Here is a 24,832-nt window from a genome sequence, read left to right as displayed (position 1 = left end):
TGACTAATTTCTACTTATTCATTAATCGTAAATGAAAATAAGAATAAAAGGTATTAATAGTGCCCGTTTTCTAAATGAAATTAAAATGGTACACAATTTCATCGGAATCCTTTATTTTTTACATTCCCTCTCCCCTCTCCCCTCTCGTGCGTAAGGGACAAAAAAAGAGAAAAAATCTGGAGTGAGAGAAAAAAAATATGGCAATGGACGAAAACATTAAAATTGAACTTGTACCAAGTAACCTACAGTAATGTGGTTCATCGCAATGATATGTTTATGCTTTCCTTGGGTTCTATCTACAGTGTTCATAATATCAATGATACATAGTTGCAATCGCCAATCGACACTAGGCCTATATGTTCAATTTATCGGTTACGAAGCACGCATGCTGTAGCGTAATTTAATACCAATTATAATGTTTTAAAACTTGATTATTAATTATTGAATATAAAGATGTCCAAATGGTCGCCCCGCACCCCCCCCCCCTCCCCCATCTCTTCGGACTATCGTAGCTAGATACGGGCGAACATTCATGAAAATATGAGCGTTGGGGATTTTCTCATACGACGATGTCTTTGGACCTATGAATGATAATAAAGTTTAGTTAAACCGTCCAAAGGAGGGTTGGGGGAAGAGAATTTAAAAAATCTTTAGAAATGTTAATTAAAGCAGAATAAGTACTTAGATGAACTGTCAATATATTAAAATATTTTAATGACGTCTTTTTGGTTCGTCATTTCGCTTGGTTTCTATTCCACGCTAATTTCCATACGCCAGTACGTGAATGCCTGACAGTTAAGGTTCACTATACAAGAAACTAGCCGTGTTTGTAGTGCACTACTTTCTTAACAAAACCATAGTTCATGTTTAAATCATGAGTTTGTCTTATATTGATTTAATAAATCTGAATAAAAATAGAAATTCAAGAAGAAAACAATCAACTTGTCTATTTTCATATGTGATCGTGAACAACAAGAAAAATCATAGAACAACACTCGCAGGTATGTGAAGTGTTTCTTCACTGGGTCAATACACAGCTATCAGGAGCATATCGTAACTCCATTAAAAGTGCAAATATGTGTATTTGTATGTGATATAGATAAAAATATATGTATAGCATGTACGCTGTATCAATGATATACTACTCGTTTTTCATTATATATATATATATATATATATATATATATATATATATATATATATATATATATATATATATATATATATATATATATATATATATATATAAGAAAAAAAGCATGATTCAGCGGATCATGGTCAATATATTCTCTTGAAATGTTGGGTCCATAAATACTGGTTTTGGTGCAGATGACTTCTGCCATGAAGGCAAGAAAGCAGATGTCTTATTTTCCCTAAGGCTAGAAAGCGTATGTTATTTTTCCCAGGACAAGAAAGCATATTTTGTTTTTCCCAAGGTAAGAAAGTATATATGTTATTTTTTTCCGGGTAAGAGAGCACATATACCTTTTGTGCAGGTCAGAAAACACATTATTTTTCCCAAGGTAAAGAAGCTCATATGCTATTTTTACCAGGGAAAAAAAGCATATATGTTAATTTTTTCAGGGCACGAATACATATATAGTTGTTTTCACAGGGCAAGAAAGCATATCTGTTGTATTTCCCAAGACAAGAAAGCACATATTTTATTTTTTCCCAAGACAGCTGTACCTTTCATATGATGTGCGGAAAAAATAGTCCGATACATAGTTGAAATAGTAAAAGTATATCGTACATTTTTACTCACTATAAATCAAAGAATAAGCGTCAACATTTTACAAGAGACAAAACTGTGTCAACACAAAAGGTCCAATGCATGTGATGTCACCTTGCTGGATATGGTACACAGTACCGTTTTGAGACGGCCTACACAACATAGTGCCAGTATTTACGTTGAAATTCGACCTCGCAACTAAATATTACATTGTTGCGATATTTTTTGTGAAACGAAGATTACTGGAAATTAAATACACATATTTACTGCAATGCATTTGTGACCGGATATTTACAGTATTTGATTTTGAACAGTAGATTTTACAGAAGACGTAAACAAATCTCTTTTTGAGTCGGATTTGCATCACATATTTACCGCGTAAATATGCTGTGGTTGGATAAAGTTATGTTAGTGAGACCAGTTTATGTCTACTTTCATCTGTGAATAAAGGTGAGTCTATTTATTCAGTAAGTTCACATGTAAACCAAGTTTTTATATATGGAGTTCTTGTCTAGCAGCTTTTGTCATTTTTCATGTTATGATATGTTGTAGATGACATAAATAAAAACTGTGGGGGTAAATTGGCAATATTGAAACAGAGAAGATATTTTTCCCCAATTCCCTTTCGCGAGTCGAATAAAAAAATGGCGGCTAAAAATATTCAGTGAAAATAAAAAAAATTCCAGAAGGTGGGTTGTAAGAAAAAGTTGTTTTCCCACGATCGCAGCCAATCAGTAAAGAGAATACTGCACAATAAGACCAATCAGAATCACATAAAGTGATATGTTCACATGTTATATCATCAAAAGTATGAAACAGTACTCTCTATAGGCAAAGTGTTCCGACTATGTAGTAAATTAAATTACTTAATCACAAAACGAAAAATAAGTATGATAAAGACTAACATACAGCTGTAGAAATATTTCCCGCTTAACCAAGGATGCCTAATTGGTTTTGACAAACTAATCAAACATTTAAAGTAAAAATGACTAAGATATTAGCTCCAAAATTTTTTAAAATCATAATTTTTCTCTAATGAGGTCACTGCGGGGATATTTTTATTGTAATGAGGAGAAACTGTCCTCCATGCTTCGGCAATATAAATCTGGAATGAATTCACAGTCTCAGTTTTAACATGCGTCATTATTCGCAGTCTTGGTTTTAACATGTGTTTTGAATTCAATGCCCGAAGCTGGGAATCACAAAAATACCCGAAAACATGATATCACCCTGAGGGGTATGCGCGTCTGTACATCATAAAATATATTTCTTTGATCTTTAATCACTTTGATATCTTGGACGAGCTGTTAAAACCATAAAAATACCATCCTTGATAAGACTATGATTACATGTTTGTCATTACAATAATCCCAAATGTTATTGTCTCGATTTTGAAGTTATTTTCCAGTTATTTTACTGACCAAAGTATGCCGGTATCATCTTTTTTAAATTATACCAAACCATACATTGACTTGTGCAATACACACGTAGGACCTTTGTGAAATAAATGTTTCATAGAAAAACTCTGCGACAGACGTCTAATATTTTCTAAATTCAAGGCTAGCATGCACTGAGTATAGAGTTGTCTTAATGTTTTATTTTCCAAAATGAGTCATCTGACTTGGAAATAAGGGTATTGAATTCTACTCTATTTTTCACAAACACATCTTCTACGCAACGCTGTAATTTTTATCCTGCTGATCTACTGTCTCTGTTCAGGCGATTCTGACAAGGAAATCCAAGGAATTTACATTATATTGCCCTCTTCACAAACCGTTCAAACAGACAGGTTTTGTATTTAGAATACATTAAATTTAAAAGAAAAACATTCTCATTCTTCCGCTTTGCCTCAATAATTAATATTCTACTTCTGCGATACTTAAATATTCCTATTGTACTAAAACGGTGATAAAGCCGTTGCATCGTATAATTGAAGACTAAATATCAGGGGCTAAGCAACAAAATTCTGCAAAAAATGCACCAATCTGAAATTTCGATGGCACTGGGTATATGCCCTTCGTGCTGAGTCCTTACAAATAACGACAGTAATCGTGTAACAGATAATAACGTACGTCTGTCTTTGGAAGAATCACATGATGTATTTGAGATCCTGTTCGCAAATTATACCATTCCTCCTTGCCAAGTGTGCTACAGGCCAAAATTCTTATTGATTTTATGTCACTCTTTTGTTATGATTTACTTCAGTTGCAGAAATAGTTTAGCTATCGTAACACACAAATCTTTGGTGAATTACAAATTGACATGGAAACACGAAGTTTTCATTATACAACACAACAAACGCATCTGTTATCGATCAACGTATATATTTCCAGTGCAGAGTGTTTCCCTATACTCATCTGAAATGCAGCAATAATTCAAGAAAGTAAATGCGGAAGTTCCTCTTTACTGCTGACAACTCCTACTGATGCAAGCGTTATGTTTCATAGATACTTTATTCGAGTCAGCACCATACAGAATATTCCCGTCTAATTAAAATATTAGCTTAATTTATAAACATATGTAAAAAAGTATTAATTAATTAATTAATTAATTAATTAATAATAATAATAATAATAATAATAATAATAATAATAATAATAATCACATTATTATTATTATTATTATTATTGTTACACGCACACGGGTATTTACTTGACCGAGGGGTTGTCAAACCCTGGCGCGATTCTCGCTAGAAGTCATAAGTTTCCCCGACTTTCCAAAGACTTCCATACAACCTCAGTTGTAAATCAGAAAGCCCGACGTGTCCATTCTATACCTAAATTTTCCTCTAATTAATGCAAGACCACAGAAAAACCAAACTGTCAACTATCCATCAACCGTACATCTGCGTGTTTTGGCTTCATTATGTTTCCGTACCACCAACCGTTCACGCCTTAGAACCTATGTGAGTACTCCCTAACAATGGGAACTATTTTAACTCCGCCACCTTAGGCCAGTCATTGTATGCTTTCCAGGCACATTTCGCCGATATAACTGCACCATATTCGCCCGCATGGCGACATAAACGGTCTCTGCCAAGTCCCTTTTTATTTATGCCCTTGTGTAATTTACCGGTTTAATACCGTAAGTGCTGTCCTTGCAGGCACGCTACCAATGTATACCATTAGCTTTTAATATGTACTATTTTACGACAGGGACAGTCATTCGGTTCTGGTCGGAATTCACTACTAGTGAACCAGGACATCATGGAAACACACTAACACTTCACTCCGTGACGTTTGCTCCTATTGATTAGCTCATTAGTTCGGGCCAGGAATATTTCCATGGCGCCAAATTCCAATAATCAAACAAGTAATCACACAAATCTAAGAACTGCTTAAAACGGGGCACTACAACCACGTGCACATACTCTAAATTTACTACATTATTATAAACGGCGGCAGTAATTGAGAAATTGAAGAAGCATTAAATCGTCTTTTTTTTTAAAATACATCTACCTCACAGGCTCGGGATCTAGGTTGATATTTAAAGCTGAGATTCTACTCGAAGTCAATGACAAATTGTTAATTAAAAGTAATATATCCAGGGAATGATTAACTCGATATCTCGAGCAAAAGCATATATTGAAAACTTTATAAACTTTATAACCTCGGGCCTGATTTCTTTTTTGACTTAACTGCCCTGCCATATGTCAAATATGATGATTCTGTGTGTGTTTGTGTGTTTGTGTGCGTGTGTGATTTGGATTTTTAACGGAGCTTTAACAATTTTTCAGTCATATCGCTACGATGTCTGCAGTGTGGCAGTTTAGAGTGATATCTAGCACTGGGACATTATACCAAAGACATGTAGCAATGATGTCCCACTCAGTCACATTATCCTGACACAAGGCCGACCAGTCCTAACACTAACCTCTTAATGCTGAGCGCCAAGCGAGGCAGCTGTCAGTACCATTTTTTAGTGTTTGGTATGACTCGGTCAGGGTTCTAACCCACGACCTGCCGTATCTGAGGCGGACGCTCTAACCACTAGGCCACCGGAGCGGTCAAGATGATTCTGAGTCGGTGTTCTAAAGTTACGTTAATAAAAAAATTATTGGTACTAACTCGTGTCTGTCCATATTGCCATAGGTACTTGCATTTCATTGTTTTGTTTATTTCTTTTTATATTTTTTATTATAAAAGTGGACTTTTTCCACCAACAGCTTAAACAAATGGGCATGGAAAATAAAATAGTTCCTAGACTTCAAAACATGTTGATACAAACGATCTCATTAATGCTATACAAGGTCAATGCTCATAGCAAAACGTGTTGCAAGCGATTTCTTTTAGTCCACTCAACGTTAAAGTAAGAGGAGTTAACACGTCCCAACGGTTTGTGTGTCCGTCTCCTTTCTAGGTCATATTTTGTTATGGGTTTTCGATTTGTTTTGCATATTAAGAACTATTACAAGTCTCCCTCCCTTTAATTTCCTTCGTCTGTACTTTCCAAGCTATCTTTAGGCAAGAAATTTAGTTCCTTTAGTACCTCTGATAGAGAAACCGAGAAAGCTCTCACCGGACTACATTTTTATTATTACTTAGAGTAACAATCAATCAAATTCCTTCTCTTTCTTTAACGAAACATACGTGGCGAGGAATGTATGTACCTAAGAACATTTCAGTTGATGGGGATCTGTTCTGGAGCTTGACTTTGAGATTTAGTTTTGACCATGAGACATTTAGGTATGACTTTTCAATGTAATTGACTAACGCAATATCTCAAACTGAAGCTAAGATACAAACCTTTTGTGTTCTTGCTTGGTTCTGACGATGATTTATGTGTTTTGTGTGCTGAGCAACAGTGATTCTGAGTGCCTCCGCAGCAAGTGCCAAACTTGTGTGCATCGTGTGCAATGAATCAATAACAGGACACATAGTTTTACATATTTGGAAAGAAGCTATTGTAGTGGTATTTTTTAACAAAAAGGGAATACCAAAAATTGGTAAAGCTACAAACACATTTATTTGTTAAGCTGTGTCTGGAAAAAAAACGGAAAGAGTTATATTTAAATTCGTTTATAACCATTTGAATTCAAAATAATCTCTTTTATAAATATCGGTATGATTGTCTCCATTATAACTCTACCATCTTTCAGTTGATAGGCATCTACTATAGTATAGGCGGTGCTTTAGACAAACATGTTTGCATACTATTTTTGGATGTTTTGAAAGTTTTTGACTGCATCTAGCATTAAGGTTTGCTCTTTAAATCGATAGACTCACATTTATCCAGCTAGCTTAGTAACTATCTTTCTGGCCGATTTCCAAAATATTTTTTATAACCTCTCAATAAAAAAAGAAACCTGTTTGCTGGAGTCACCAAGGATGTGTCAATGGTCAATTATTATTTCTGGTATATATAAAAGACATTTATGATGATAGCCTGATAAATTGTAAGCCTATTTGCTCATGGTAGTGTTACCAGAACACTCCCCATCCAGTATAAAAACCATTTTATATGTGCTTAACTCGGATCTTGAAACTTCTGATCAATGGTCAAATGTGTATTTTTTTCCAGAGGGCTATGAGCGACACTGAAGCCACATAATGAGCTGTTTGTTATTTTATTTTATATCGGACCATGCTGAAGTACCCGTTTTTGACGAATGATCGGTGATCTATCCAGTTGTTGTTCCTAAGTTGTATAGTTAGGAAATTCTTAGTCTAGCCCATGAAACGTCTTTGGCTGATCACTTAGGATTTAGTAAGGTTTATCACAAGATCTTATACGATTTTATGAGCCGGAAAAAAAAACAACTTTGTTTCTAAATGCTATAGTTTTTGTCACATTTGTCAAATGATAGGAACACCGTCAGAAGATACCCAAGGCTCATCTGCAATCTATACCTACATTTGATGAAATATTTAGCAGACCGAAAGTAGACTGTGTCGGTCCATTACATAACATAATGTCAGGCACCAATCCTTGTTAACCATAATGTGTGCGTCCACAAGATATTATCGGAAATTTTGCTCTAATCTTTTCCATAACTATCGAACCCCTGACCGATTTGTTGAGTAAGAAAACAAAGTTTCATTGGTCCAATAAAAATGTCACGAGGTTTTTGAGAGGTTAAAGGTCATACGTAGGACTGAATCAGTTCTTGCAGCTCTGAATTTCAGTCAATCTTTTAAAGTATCATTTTGTACAAGTGATGATGAGATTGGTGGAGTATTGATTCAAGAAAGCAAAAATGGTGTAGATCATCTTATTATTTAATTTTGATCATATTTATATTCGAATAAAATATATAAGAAAGCATTATTATGTAAATCTTTCTTTACCTTTATGAGGGGAGATGTTATGTATATTTAATTTGTATTCTTTTGTTTTGTTTCTTTTCTTTTCTCCATGATTATATGTTATGTATATATGTATATTGCAACTGACATTAGCTCAAATTCAAGTTAAGTGTCTACCTGACTAGGAACATTTATTTGTAAACAACATAATGCATAGCTAATATTTATCTTCGATTATAGATTAAGTATTCAGTTCTTTCTTAATGGAGTAAACATGTTTATTTGTATCTGCGCTTACGACATTAGTCTTTCATTTGAAAATTCCTGATCTTGTGGAAAACGTAGACTAATTTAGAAAGGAAATTGACCTACATCCTGGCTGTATTATTCTAAAATAGTTTTTTTTTAAAAAGAATATTAATCTTGTTGTCTTCACAACTATCCATTCATACCTTTACACCTGAAGCGGAATGAGTCTTATTGTTGTGTTCAGTTTTTAATTTGGTTGGAATATTTATTCAGATTATTATTCAATGGAATTACAAACTGTTCAATAATATTTTTGGAGTAATCATTCTTTTGGAATTATTGTGAATTCGTTCAAGGACCTTTAGGATTACATTATTGTTTTACATAAAGACCGTTAACACATCACCACATAACTGGTCATTGGCACATAAGCAAATCCGAGTCTACAGATACATTCGCACATTCAGCATTCGAATTTATTCGGATCACCACTGGAATTCATTCGGATCACCACTGAAATTCATTTGGAACTCTATACATTTGGACTTCTGATAGAACTTTCAAGACTAATTTGGGATGTAATTCACAATGCATTAAGCTGTTCTTAAATTTTCACTTTGTATTCAGATAAAGAAAAAAACTTTGTTGAATTTTTATAAAACAAGCTGGTTTTAGCTGGCTACTGTTTCTTAGTTTATGACCATAGAATATTTACAGAGAAACTGTTTGGCTTCCATTATCGGAAACAAGGCAATGTCATAAACGTTGTACCTTTTGCAAAATTGTGTATGATTTACCTCCAAGATCTAGTACCTCTGTTAGTTAGACACACAACACAATACAATCTGCGAAATGTAAATAATTTTTAATAGCTTCCAACTAGACACGAGATCTTCAAAAACATCTATGTAGCTTTCACAATAAAGTTTTGGAAAACTGGCTGATTCGGTAAAACATGAAACAGATTATTTAACCTTTTGATCTACACTCATTTATGACCCCTACATTATTATACTGGTAAAAGGATATTATCAATTATTCATCTATGGATTGGGAAAAAAATGCTGTGCTTTTAAAAAAAATATTTATTTATTTATTTATTTGTACGTTATCCTACTGATAGCCCTTTATGCACAGGTAGGGATTATATTTTTAATTGTAAGAAGGATACAGTACCAACATAGCTTAAACTAATTATTCACCTTGTTATTATTAATGTTTTGACGATTGGATCAGCTGAGCTATCAAATGACATAAACATCTGCATCTTTGAAATCTTCCAGACTTGTACTACAGATACTAAAAGACTTAAATAATCGTTGAAGAAAAAACTGCCTACTGGAACGATCTCCCTCCAACACCTGCCACGGAATCCCTTTATCGTTTTCTTACTCATCCCACCCATCCCCACTCTCCTCCCTTTCTTTAAACTAGCTGTTTCTTATACTTATGTTTCTAATAACTCTCCTTAATTGTGCTTCTTTTTCTTTTAATTCCTCTCTTTCTCTATAATAATATGGAAGACCCAGGATGGGGGGGGGGGGGCGTGTTATAAGACGCTCTTACATACCACTTTTCTCTGTGTGAGTGCGAGCCTCGAGCTCGGCCACCCTCGGTGTGTGAGACAGCTTGCCAATAGTTTCCCTTGGTCGTTGGTTCCTCTGACGGTTCTTCCAGAGTTATTCCTCCACAAAATATAACGTCCAGCATGTATATCACATTTTTCATGTGAAGAAAATCCATACTAATCGACCAACTAACCAACTTACTAGTATGATGACTTTCTCATTATTAATTTGCATTAATGGACTGTTTCTGCTACACGCGTAACTATAAACACATACTATCATTACACCATGCCTCTTTTCACGTATCTATCTATTTTTGTATTTGGATCACTTGGGTGCACTAATCAGTCAGCGCGTCCGCCTCGGGGGTGGGTGGGTGGGTGGCACAGGTTCGAACCCATGCCGAGTCATAGCAAAGACCTATAAAAATGGTACCTGCCTCGCTAGACGCTCAGCATTAAGAGGTTAATGTTAGGACTGGTCGGCCTGCTCTCAGGATAATGTGGTTGGGTGGGACATCATTCTACGTGTCTGCGGCATGATGCCTCAGTGCTAAGCGTAATAACTGCCACACTGCAGGCATCGTAACGATATGACTACAGGGCCTTCAAGGGGGGGGGGGAACCTGTCATATTACCCCTGGGTCCGGGCCCGTAAGGTGGCCCAGGCCGAACAACACATTTTAATTTTATAAAAGAAAATTTTTGTTTGAACAAGAACTAAGAGAGGCATTTCTTACCGCAGGGCTCGTGATTGCTCTTTATAGCCTTGCATTACTAAAATTGTTACAACTACGTTTTAAAGTCTAAATCACACACACACACACACACACACACACACACACACACACACACACACACACACAAAACTTGCTAATTTGTGAGAACTTGTAGCATGTTGCTGTAAAACATTTAAACCCAATGATACTGAATTATTTAACCTAAATTATTACAATAAAACCATTGAGCAGCCGACTGTATATACTGAATTATAAGTAGCCCACTGTAAACTGCACAGACCCAGAAATGTTTGGAGGATTATGCGAAGCAAAGCTGGGTCTGCGGTGTTTGCAGTTGGACTCGACTTATAAAGGAGTATACATGTTACACAACAAATACAAATTCCCGTCTGTATTTAAAATAATTAACACCTGTCTAGTGTTATTTTCTATTTATCCTTTGTTCTTTGCCAAAACTACTACATGCTCAATTTATTCTTCTTCATATATCACTTGTTCTCCTATTTTTTCCTCAGCTGGATATAAATGGTTTGGCTGCCAGCGATTACAACATTTCCGTATATTCTCACCTATAAGCACAGTTCATCTGCGAACTGCACAGACCCAGGTCTATGTATACGGTATGCTATAACATAAACGATGCTGTTTAATTGAAACGATTCGAAACTCAGCATTTCCCAAATTTGCCAAAGGCGATTTATATGTAACCCATGGACAATAGGCATATCACATATCAGTTAACTTCAAATTGTTTCGATGTTGCATATATATCTCTTATTACGCGACGATTCAGTTTTTAAGACGTGTATTTGTAGTTAGGACATTCTAGTAGTTTTGGCAAAGAACAAAGGATAAATAAAAAATAACACTAGACAGGTGTTAATTATTTTAAAGACAGACGGGAGTTTGTATTTGTTGTGTAACATTTATACTCCTTTCTAAGTCGAGTCCAGCTGCAAACAACACAGACCCAGCTTTGCTTCGCATAATCCTTTGTAGTTAGGAAATTATCCGTTGGTTGAGGAAGAAACCTGAAAGAAATACAGCAATGAACGGGGAGCTACTGGCAAACTTTCTCACACCCACACGCTAGCAGTGCGGGGATTCGAACCAATACGGACAGATGTGAGATGTCAGACCACTCGGCCACCATGGGACCCACCTATTATTATTAAATACACCTGTTTTTGAAAACATCCTTACAATAGTAGTGCTATTGTTTCGTACCGCTACTCATATGTACATAACACCAAAATCAATATTGCTTTAGAAAATGTTATTTCTCCCAAACAAGTGCAGAAATGTTTGCATTAGATGGGCAGAAATCTTGCCCATAGCTTTACCATTTTGGGTTAGAAAACTTTCCCATTAAAAATAAGACTACACATTTTCAGTAAATACTATATTGCATCATTAGGTCGATAAAGATCCCGATTATCAGGTATCAGGTTTCTACAAGCTGCCACACCATGAGCAATTTCAATGTTAGTATAAAGGCTCCAATATCTGCCGTACAGATTTGAAACCAGTTGTATCAACTTTCTTTTTGAGTTACGTAAACAGCGTACTAATTTATATTTTTTTTTAAAGCTGTTGGTGGTATATTTTTATACTAGCACGCGCTCATTCTGTTCATCGTGGATTCCTGGTTGGTACTGGTAACTGGGACACGATGAACGTAAAACTCTACATTTGTACAATACATATATTTTCGTCTTTACTATTTTGATAATCTCATTCACCAAATCATTCCCAATATTAATTATGGTTAACACAACAATATTAAATAAAACCTACTAAGCATACCTCACATAAAGTATAAAGATTTTCCGATCTTGGTGAAACTAGTGAATTATGATAGGAAAAACTAATCACTGACTTAAAACGACTTGTATACCTTGACACAATCCTGTTTGTTTTTGTTGTTGAGGTAAATTCACATTGGAGGTACCTCTGGGATCGGGTTTTAAGCATACTCCCCCCCCCCCCTTTCTCTCCTTGCATACAATAGGTTGTATTTCATCTTAAGAAATCCTTCCTTAATTATATATTTTATGTGGTATTCTTCCTTGAGTATTAAATAATGAATAAGTAATAAATTAATTGTTTGGTAGTTTAATTGATTGATTGATCCATGCAATGACTGACAACTTTATATATATATATATATATATATATATATATATATATATATATATATATATATATATATATATATATATATATATATATATATATATATATATATATATATATATAGTTGTCAGTCATTCCAGGGATATATATATATATATATATATATATATATATATATATATATATATATATATATATATATATAGTTTAGATGAAACAATATTTGATGAAGAAGTTGGTTAGATTTTGTGAATATTCAATTTTTTGTTTACTTTCAGCACTGGGAATGTAGAACGTTCTTTACCATTTTCCATTACTCTCTCTCAGCGAACTACATCTGGATTTTTATTGAGGGTCTCTACCTCCATATGCTAATAAATATTGCGGTTTTCAAAGAGAAGCTCCGCATCGTCTGGTATATTGTGGCTGGCTGGGGTAAGTTTCATCAAGTACGCTGTCAATGTACGGCGATTCCACGACAGTTTGCAACACATGCCGCACGTCTAAACATATCTGTCAGGTTGGTTTCATCGCCAGGTAGTACCGAATACAAAGTGAACTTCCCCCTATCCATGTGCTTCTTCCGGTTCCGGTTGAACATTTTAAAGTAGCATCTGATTTCTACCAAAAGTGACTATAACTGGGAGGTGCCTATTTACTATACTGAGGATACTGAATGTAAACTTAAGTTTGCCTTGGACACTGTGGTCAATGACAATAAAACAAAAAGTTGTAAAAAATGGAAGAGTCATACCCTTTTGTATCTATCTGGAAAGTTTTCTTACATAGTTAATAACATATTTCTAAAGTCTTTGGGAATTACTAGCGTGCCAAAATCAATTTTTCAAATTTGGGCAACATGCATCATCATCATCATCATCTTTATTTCCTTCCATGGAAGATTACATGATATAAGAATAAATCATCTGAATACAATCAATAAATATAAAAAAAAAAAAAAAAAAAAAAAAAAAAAATATTCTATATTGGAATACAAATTCTTACACAATATCAATCAACAAAGTGTTCGTCAACTCATAAGTTGCAAGTTTCAGTACCTTATTTACAGAAGATAGCTGCACACTGCATGACAAAGTATGCTGCATACAGGACGAATAGCTTGGAGTTTTCTTTGTCGATTACTCCTGATGGTAACCTTTTACCTAAAAGATATTGTAGTTGCAGCTCATCTTCTGCATTAAATAACGTAATGTGCAGGCTCAGGCGAAATTTATCAGTAAGGAAATCCCAGAAAGAATTTCGAAAGTTCGACATATAAGGACAACTAACACAACAATGAAGTATCAAGTCTGTATAAACATTCCCACATCTAATACACATATCAAGCTGTGTTTGTGGAACAGCAGCCCATAGTTTAGCTACATATGTAAATACCTTAGTGTGTTGTCTAGTTTTAGCCGACTGCCACACTGAGGCAGGTCGTAAGTATTCGTGTATCGAAGAGAATCTATCAAAATCTGCTTGATTAGACATACGAACTCTCCAGAGGCTATTTTCAAGACCAACAATTTTTGACCTTACAATTTCTTTCCAATTATGTTTATCTGGAATTTCAGAATGATGTAAATAATCAGTTAGATACCCGAGCAAGTCAAACTTCTTTGAGGTATAATATAAATTTGAAATTAACCCGCAGCTTGACATGCATCCGCTCAGAATGAAGTGAAATAACGCAACGTTAAACACACGTTTGGTATGTACATTGTTAGGCATCAAACACAATCTGTGTAAAAACATCAATTTTCTTCTATCAATTTCGGACTGCGCTGATGTCCATCCTAGCATTCCCAGGGCAATGTCTGATCTTGTATGTATTGGAAAACCTTGTAAATGTTTGGCAAAATACCTCAGAGTTTTATCCAATAAAGCGAGGTCACTTTTTGAAATGTTACACCATAATTCACTTCCATAAAACATTGAAGGGAAAATTACCTTTTTAATTACATTTGCAGCAACCAAAGGATTTAAACCATTCGGTTTAATGCCAATACCAAACAGACCGTGAAAAGATTTTTTCCCTTTCTTGCATGCATCGAGTATTGCGTCATGCGACGTCAGCTTTGAGTTAATCCGGTGACCCAGGTGTGTTGCCGAATCGGTGACCGGCAAACATGACGGGCCAAGATACCATTTCATATTGATAAAATTCTTGTATTGGGGTCCGAAAATGATAATGTATGACTTTGTAACACTAAGCTCGAATCGCCACTTATTACTGTAGTCGTATGCTATATCTAACAGCTTTTGTAGATTGCTAGGATATATAGCGAAAAGTGAAATATCATCAGCTAGGGTTGGATTTCCCACAGCTAAGGATCCAATCTTTGCTCCAAATCCACTATTTTCTAACTGTAGCAGCAAGTCATTTATAAATATTGTGTACATCAAGGTTGACAAAACACCCCCTTGTCTCACTCCTTGGCCAATTGAGAACCAATCTGAAAATTGCCCATTTACAAGAACTTTACTCTGTAAATTTGTATACATGTTAAAAAATATCAAAAGGGATTTACCCGTAATTCCCAACGTGAATAATTTAAAAAGCAGTCCTTCGTGCCACACGGTATCAAATGCCTTTTTTGTATCAAGAAAAGCAGCAAAAACCCGTGAACCCATGTTTACATTATATTGTACTGATTGCAACAGCACAAAACTCGCTGTTGTGCAGCCTAAACCTTTTTGGTAACCATGTTGTTGTGAACTGGGTATACTAGAATTAGTATCTTTGAGCCAAGTTACCAAACGTTCATGAATAATTTTCTCAAAGGTTTTGTAGATAACAGGCAGTAAAGTAACAGGCCTGTAACTTTCGAGGGAGTTCTTTGATTTTCTGTTACCTTTGTACAGTGATATTACTAACCCTTTTTTGCAATCTACAGGTATGTAAGATTGATCAATCATCCGAGTAAATAAAATTGTCATACACTCGATGAGGTAGTCGCTGCCATAGATCAAATGTTCATTGCAAATTTGATCATGGCCCGATGCTTTTGATTTCTTTAGACCTTTAATGATTTCTCTTACTTCATTTAAACTGATACTGGTCTGTAAGGCCTCGATATGGCTTACTTCGTCCTGTAGACCCCGATTTAATTCTCTCTCTATAAATTCATAAAAGTTTCCGTCAAAACTATGGTTTAAATTCGGCGTGTGAATGTCCTCATAGTATCTAGCAAAGCCATTTGCGATGGAATCATCATCACGGACACAAACTCCATCAGTTGATAGTTCCTGACAAAAATTTGTATTGTTCCCTCTCTTAATGTTGATCATTTTCCAAAAGTGTCTTACATCGCATTCATGTGCTTTTTCAATTTCTTCATACACCTCCCCCATATATTTTTCCACAGCCAGTTTTTGAACGTATCTAAAGTCTCTCTTCTTATCTTTATATTCTCTGTAAGAATTAAATTGACTACCCCTCGGTCTTCCCTCATTTATCCAAGTATACCTAGCTTGTCTTTGAAGTTTATGTGCTTCTTTGAGTTCATTTGACCAATATGGTTTGGCATGATAATTGAATTTAGACTTTGGAAGCGCGATGTCGCTTGACTGCTGTATTGCATTAACAATGTGCTGGTAAAAGCTATCAACATTGTCCGAAATAGTATCTATATCTAAAGTTTTCAGGCGAAGGTCCAGCTCAGATTGATAGTTTTTCAAGATATCAGCGTTTAATTTATTCCAGGCTATGTTGTTTCTCTTCATAGACTGTCTGAAGTCTCTCCCACAGGTCACTGTACGAAGGGAAGTAAGGATAGGGAGGTGGTCAGATATCGCGTGCTCTTCGTGATCTGAAACAATGTGCACACTTCGTAATCTACCTATGCATTGATCCGACAGTACAAAATGATCAATCATCGTTCTTGCTGGGGTGAACGTATAGCGGGAACCAGTGCATATTATTAAATGTCCAGCACTCACTAGATTATTATATCGCAAGAACTCATGAAATACTCTATCTTTGTAATCTCTGAAAGTGGCTGGTTCAGCTACTGCATTGAAATCACCAGTAAAATACACGTCCCCCAGCTGTGAGTACTGATCATAGAGATTTTGAATCAACTCAATTTGCGCTTTGTAACAATCTATGCCATATAATAGGGTCGGCATATATACACAAAAAATATATACATTTTGCATATCAGGAAATTTGAATTCTATGCCAACAACTCTGTCACTATTAACTTCATCTATAAAGTTAGCATATCTCATGAGAGAAGTTTTGCAGAAGATTGCAACTCCTCCTTTACCACATTTTATTAACATACAATTAGAGGATATATCCTCTGCCTTAGCAGTGCATTTATAATCAGAACGAATAGTATCGCAAAATGGAAGTATGTGCTGTAATAGTTTATGTTCAGTTACGCAAGCTACGTCAACATTATATTTATCCAGCATTGCACTAAAGCTAAGAGCAGAGGACATAATTCCTCTAACATTCCAGGTCAGTATATTAAGATTCATATTAACTTGCAATATAGGCATATTAATACTTATGCATCGTGAAAGCAGGACTAAAATGACAAAGATGACAAAACACATTAACTTACGACAGAACATAATGGCAAATTTATGAACAATTAACTGTCACCCTAGTCACAGAATATCGCATCCTGCACCTTCATTTGCCTCCTGATCGCGATTGCTAAACCTGTCTCGCCAAGATTGATTCCCATACCACCTTCTTACATAAACACCTTTTGGCCATGTTACATCATTTTCAACAGTGTCGCAGTCTGAATTATATACAGTCAGCTTGGCCGATAGACAATTACGTCTACTGTGGATAAACTTTATGGATAACGGATCTATATCGTATTCTTTCAAGAATTTACCGAGGCCTTCAGCAGTAGATTTGACGCCAATGCCACCCACATAAAAGCGCCTTGTTCTACGTCTAACTACACCTTCAAATACAACATTCTCATTTTTGTCATCAACATCCTCATGTCCAACAATACTCTCTGAACCTATTTCTAAACCTGATTTACCAAATGATCTAGGTCTTTCTACCTGACCCCCAATAACGGTAGGTATCTTGCTAGGAGGGGTTTTCAAGTCTATACCTTTCACATTACTGTTGCTAGTAATCGGATGCCTAGCATTCTCTATCCTGGTCGAAGTCGAAGTTAACAGTTTATTTTGATTCTGAATGGGTGTGCGCACAACATTTGTCACATCAGGATGAACACTGGCTTTATAAATCTGTGGGATATTTCCATCGAAGGGGGCGATATGTCTTCTAACGAAAGTCTGTGAAATTATATCCGAACTTTTTGAAACCAGAGTTTGCAGAGCACTGACCCCACTCTTTTCCATAGTTGTTTGGGCCGTTACACCGGTTCGTGACTCCACTGCCGTTGTACCTGGTGTAGAGTCGTCAGCCTCAACCAACACGGGAGACAAACAGTTGGACACTGCAGTTCTGTTCTGAGATTCACTTGATAGGCGGCAGTGTGTATCGCAACCAGTTTTGTTAGAGTCAATCAAGACGGAAGATGAACAGTTAGACACATGAATCTTGTTCTGAGCAGCAACTGATGGAGAGCTATCACCACATCCATTGGGACTACATGATAGGTTACTTACAGCTGGACTATTCGTGCGAACGACATCCGCATAAGACATGGGTTTACTCAAAGATTTCATCAGCTTAACTCTAAGTTGCTCGGTGATGGTGTGGAGAGTTTCATTTTCTTTCATCAACACGCTTTGAGTAGTTTTCAGTGACGTAATCTCATTACGGAGCAGTTCTATTGTTTGAGATTGTGTCTGTACCTTATTGTTTACATCAGCACGGAATGCATTAAGGTCATTCATATTCACCAATGTGATTTGGGTTGCCTTCAGAGATATAATCTCTTCTCTGAGTGAAACGACAGTTTGTTGTAGATGACCGCAATCACTCTTGATTTCCGCTAGCGAGAGTCTTGCTGAATTAATCACTTGTTCTGCTTGCCCTGAGCTATGTTCATCGTTCATCGTCAATGTACGGCGATTCCACGACAGTTTGCAACACATGCCGCACGTCTAAACATATCTGTCAGGTTGGTTTCATCGCCAGGTAGTACCGAATACAAAGTGAACTTCCCCCTATCCATGTGCTTCTTCCGGTTCCGGTTGAACATTTTAAAGTAGCATCTGATTTCTACCAAAAGTGACTATAACTGGGAGGTGCCTATTTACTATACTGAGGATACTGAATGTAAACTTAAGTTTGCCTTGGACACTGTGGTCAATGACAATAAAACAAAAAGTTTTAAAAAATGGAAGAGTCATACCTTTTTGTATCTATCTGGAAAGTTTTCTTACATAGTTAATAACATATTTCTAAAGTCTTTGGGAATTACTAGCGTGCCAAAATCAATTTTTCAAATTTGGGCAACAAGCATGCAAATGAATGAGATGCATTGGTGTGTTCGACGAAAGACATTTTTGGTGACAGAAAGTTTTTAGGTTAAGACATATTTATTTAAGTACTTTAAACCGTTTTCTCAGAATCTGAACATTGTCCCAAAAATCTGTTTTGATATGTACTGTACCTTCACGTCAGCATACTATTCGATTAAGTAGAAAAATGGAGATGAAATCCCTTCCTGCTGTCTTATTTTCGTTTTCATTGTTTAACCAGTGCTGATCACATCAACAGTCTTGTATTGTGCACTCTTTTGCGCTCATACTTCGGGAAATAAAGTCGATAGGAATAGCAAGTTTGATACGTCCATATTTAATAGCTGTGTTGTTCGAGAACCTAAAGCAGAAACAATGGAAAAAAGAAAGACATTTCAAATGTATTTGCATCTAATTCATATCACAGTAAATAATGTCAAAGGTAAGTCTACTTCCCTAATTTAGTAATCATTTGTTTTCTTGCTGACAGAAGTTGCCAAACGTGTGTATTAATTGTATAACCAAATTGTCATTTCTGTACTACAATTAATGTAATTTTTAGTTGTTTATGAAATGAAACTTTGCAAGGTCAACATAAAAGTTTTCAAAGAGGGACGAAAATAAAATATCTGTCATGGTGTGGAGAAATCGTGGATATAATATGAGGTTGCATTGCGTGGTGTTCGGACAGCGTAAATTCTTGCAAAGATCTGACAACTGAAAATCCTAACCAATGGCACTTACGCCCTCTAAAATGAGACATAGAAGGTGCGCTGATTTTGTTGACTCCAATTTCTCAGCCACGGAATATCTAATCGATATGTACTGCAAAATTATGATTAAGATAACTGACTTTTAGTATCAGCACGTTCATAAACTAGGAGGTTGTAATTAACAGCCTCCACAGTTGAGTCTTATACTACAGGCAGGGCAAATGTTGAAAGTGTCAGATTCGCAAAGGATAAGGTTAAGATAAACTGAGGCCAAAGTTATTAACACAGATCATGAAGGGACAGTCGTTTTTTTCACAGGATGGCTTTTAGATTTCCACAGAATACCTTTATTTAGCCAGAAAGAATTGCCAGCATCAGTTTTGTTCTAAAATTAACTATGTCCAATTTTAGTTTATATCGATTACACAATGTATACCATGAATTATTCAATAAAGTAAACTCGACCTCATGAGTGATGGAGTGGTCTCTCTCTGAAAATACGGGAGACTAGGGAACCAGGAGGAAATCGCTTACCTTGAATTGTGACCTATAGTCTTGTGCGTGCCAGCTCCATTTAATCAAACTTAAGATCGCAGAATTACACATTTGAGGTACTCAGGTTCATTATAGAAGATGCTTAAATGTTGTGTAAATTTACCACTTCAGATAGTGGAAACAATAACAGGTACCTTCATAACAGTCAGAATAGCAATTATTATTTGGAATTAAGAAATGCAAAAGTTTAAGTTTTTAAAGATGTCTTCTGTTTAATAAAGCCGGCGCTTCCTCAGAACGATAATAGAGGAAATGATTTTCTACACGAAATCTGCACATCCAGTACAAAGATAACAATAAGCAAAACCTTGGGCAACTTTTCGAAAAGGAATTATCTTACCATGTGCAATATAATTAAATAAAACTGGTGTATATTCTGCACAAACTATAATTTCTATAATATTAAATTACCAAATTATTTTTGCAGAGGTTGCCTAAATGATTAAATACTTTATTGGAAAGTATAGTCATATATATATATATATATATATATATATATATATATATATATATATATATATATATATATATATATATATATATATATATATATATATATATATCAATCATGAACAGAATATATGGCGCCATTTAATGGACTGTTAGCTACAGACATGACATATACTGTCTAAACCGATTTTATTCAAAGTTACTGACCTATTTTATGAAGAAATATTTGTTACAAAAATCTCTGCTTCCTTCATTGACACCAGTCTGTAGGATATGGAAACCTTACTCACAAATTTGAGTGTCAGCATAACTTAAGAGCTAATCTCATGCAAATAACATTTTTATATAGCATATGAAATATATGGTAGGCAATAATGATCTAATCAGATATTTTATTCTTATGAGAGACGACGTTTGTGACGCAAACTATGTTTTCGGTTTTGTTTCTTCCCTGTCCAGGTAATAAATTTTCATTCTCTTGGATTCTTTGGAAATGAATTCAGCTTATCATTTTCTTGACTGATAATTGTTCGCACCATAAGTAAATTCCAAATGGCAAAGTTTGCGAACGCAATTCATCCTGTACGTTAGCAACTATATTTTAATGTGAGCGAATTAGACGTCGTGAAATATTCTTTGTCAATATAATTTACCTCTTTTTATTTATCTCAGCTGAAAGTACTAAACAAATAAGATAAGACTGAAAAGTAGTACTTAATTGGCGTTGTTGAAAGTTTTGGCAAAAACACTATTTCTGTACAAATGAAGAGATCGATATCTTCTTCTGAGTGGAAAACCGAATCTTGTGTGAATTGATTGATCACTTTTGAACCTGGGAGGAATGCAAAAGTTAATCAGTTGGTGGTATGAAAACTAATGAGTCGGTTATACATCCAAGAGCCTATTTATGTTCGAATTGCATTATTTAGATAAGATTTCTAACGGATGAAATGACATTTCTTTATGGTAACCAGTCAGGGCAAAAGGTTCAAATTTCATAAAATAATGTAAAACTGGGCTGTTGATTGCTTATGACTTACATTTAAATGATACCACATGGTGATCTTTTAAACAATTTTTCTAGTGTTGATGTGGGAGAGGAATGATGTAATTGCAATGAAGTTCCATAGATACTCAGAGTACTAGTTGTAACTGAAACCCTTAATGTTTGTTTTCCATCATAAAATGAATTGTTTTTAAAGAAATTCGATTTAATTTTAATGTATGCATTCTTTTTACAGTCATTAATAAGTGAATATATGTGTTTGTACTTAATTTCCTAAAGCTTTTTATTCCATAATCATTAAGATAGGAAATAAAAACAAAACGCCAGATGTGCGTGACGAAAGCTTGAGCTGACATTCCTGAATCTTTAATCAGGATTTTCAATTATATTTGATATTCAAACGATCATTACAATCGCTAACATCTTCAACAAAGGCAATATATTCAATTTTATTATCAGATACCACTAACATTTTGGCAATGATAAGTCTTGCTCTGGATGAAAGGATGTGTCAGGTCATCCGATGAACTCATGTGATGGGGATGAACATCTATATTTTAACGTCGAAAATATCATTCCCTGATGGAAATTAATAAAATATGAAAATTTTGTGTAAAAATATTTCAACATTTATAACTAGCTGGATATTTGTGGGATAATGGAGGCTCAAAAGCAACCATACTTTAAGAGCTGAGACATCGGTAATAGTTATTCCCGTAATCCATGTTCAGTTCTCACCATAACGTAAGTTCTGTACACTAGTAAAGTCAAAACCAAAATTCCTTTTCTACCAACCTCTAAAACAATCCGGGATCCTTAAACAAAACAAAAAGCTTCACAAACAAGTGGGGATCTTTGAAGCAACCTCACAAACAAGCCGAGATCTTCGAATAAACTTCACAAACAATCCAGAATATTGAAATTAACTTCACAAAGAAGCCATGATCTTCATAATAGCCTAACAATGAAATCGAGATCTTCTCAATAGCCTGACAATGAAATCCACGATCATCGTAACAATCAGACAATTAAACCGGGATCTTCATAACAATCAGACAATTAAACCGGGATTTTCATAACAACATGGCAGTGAAGCTGGGATTTTCATAAGAATCTTACAATGAAACCTTGATTTTCATAACAACCTGACAATGAAACTGGGATTTTCATAAGACTCTGACAATGAAACCTGGATGTTCATAATAATCTGACAATGAAACTGGGATCTTCATAATAACCTGACAAACATACCTGCATCTTCGTAACAACAATAGCGATCTCACAAACAAGCCTGAATATTGATATTGTCTTGTTGGGCAGTTAACACAATAATCGATGGTGGGAGGGGAGACAATAACAATCATCCCAATGCAACTAGAGTCTGTATGACCTATTTCGTTAATATCTGGGAACGATGTGAAATGGATTTTCTTTGGCCTATCAATCTAGAGTAATGGTCAATACGTCGATGATAACGAGTCTAGTCCTGACTGTAATTCGTTTGTTGTTGTTGCTGGTGCTGATTGAGAGACCTTTGACATAATCTCTTATCAAAATAACATTACATTGTGTTAGAAATCATATATTGACAATAGATTACTCTTCATGACAAAAGCCACATTGGGATGATTAACCTATACACCGATCATGGTCAAATAGTGATTGACAGTACACCAGTAATACGACATTGATATTTCTAATTCACAGGGTTCCATGGTTTTCTTGTTAATGATTATTCATATTTACGAAACTAAATGTATATATGTAACAAGATGCGATAGGCTGTGTAAGATTGGTTGGCATATTCGTCATTGTATGTTTTACAACATAGTTGAGTGAATGGTCTGGCTGGTCATTTCGTGGGTGGGAGAGTCGGGGGCCTTATGTCAGTGATTTCCCGGGAGCCGTCTTTACCACCAGTCCGACCCTGCTTGCCTTAGGCTGATTGATAGCATTGAACAGCTAATTTAGTTCACGATAATTGTTCATAGGCAAAGTATTATATTGGTCAAACTAATAATCAACTGGAATGAAATGTCACAGGTCAGTGTGCAATATATATTGCACATCTGTCACGTGAATTTAGGCATGTATTATTTTCCCAAATAAACACAAGCAAGACAGCAGCATTGTACGATATGTGTACATTGCATATTGAATAATACATTAGGCATTGCTTTGTAACTTAGTCAAAGGAGTTTGACAACCGTCCAGTCAGATCCAACCGCAGACAATATAGTCCTTGATCTGACATTGCATAATGCGCTGGTAGATCATGTTCCATGTTGGTTGTTTTACTGACTAAACCTGGCAAATTGTATAGACCGAGATCTTAAATCACATTATGCGACGTAAGAACTGGGTCTCCATTTTGAAATTTTATTTATTTTATACGCGACTGTATACGGTACACTATAGTGATACAGGTGTCATCATTTGCGCACTATGTATCAGTTTGAAATACATATTTTGCCGGTGTTCTTTCTGTGACTCACGTGAACACCTCCGTGGCGTTAACGCACAATATATTAAGCATAACAAGTATATTGAAACTACAGTGATTCGTTTGCTTTGTTTGGGTGTTTTATGACACAGCTACGCAAGTAGGTTATTTAGTGAAGAGGCAATCTGCATAATTTGTGTTGTGCCCAAAGACACACCATGGTAGCGAATCCAGGCTGTTTCTATGGTGTAAGTTCAACACGTACCATTTCTGCAGCAAGTCAGGAACGCTAACTACTATTCCACTACCACGACACTTGAGTGAATCACGAAATTGACATACAGAGAATATTTTCTTTTCCTACGTTAATACCGGATATATATCATCGTGTGCTATCACAGAACGACACGTGTTTGGTATTAACGCAGGCAAAGAAAGTTTTCGTTTTATTATATACCAAACTTGTACCTTTATCAAAGCTAACAATATTAAACTAACTCTTTGGTACAGCACTCTCTCCCCCACCCCTTTTCGTACATTCGCCTCTTTTTCTTTAAGTGATCATGTACATTATACACG

The 24,832-nt window shown here is 35.4% G+C and overlaps 1 protein-coding gene across 1 annotated transcript in view; it reads left to right on the top strand.

The window, feature by feature from the left end:
- The window catches only part of LOC149776408 (secretin receptor-like), a 108,648-nt gene that overhangs the window by 65,222 nt on the left and 18,594 nt on the right, over window positions 1-24,832 (top strand). Inside the window, exons 8-9 of the mRNA XM_089941301.1 lie at window positions 12,948-13,276; window positions 23,802-23,853. Of these exons, the coding sequence (XP_089797427.1) occupies window positions 12,948-13,276; window positions 23,802-23,853 (381 nt within the window). The remainder of the gene's footprint in view (window positions 1-12,947; window positions 13,277-23,801; window positions 23,854-24,832) is intronic.

The sequence above is a fragment of the Sinohyriopsis cumingii genome, chromosome 18, assembly GCF_028554795.1.
Source record: "Sinohyriopsis cumingii isolate HCF-2022 chromosome 18, ASM2855479v2, whole genome shotgun sequence".
Taxonomy (NCBI): Eukaryota; Metazoa; Mollusca; class Bivalvia; order Unionida; family Unionidae; genus Sinohyriopsis; species Sinohyriopsis cumingii.
Note: the sequence above shows the minus strand (reverse complement) of the source record. Positions and strands in the feature narration are given on the sequence as shown.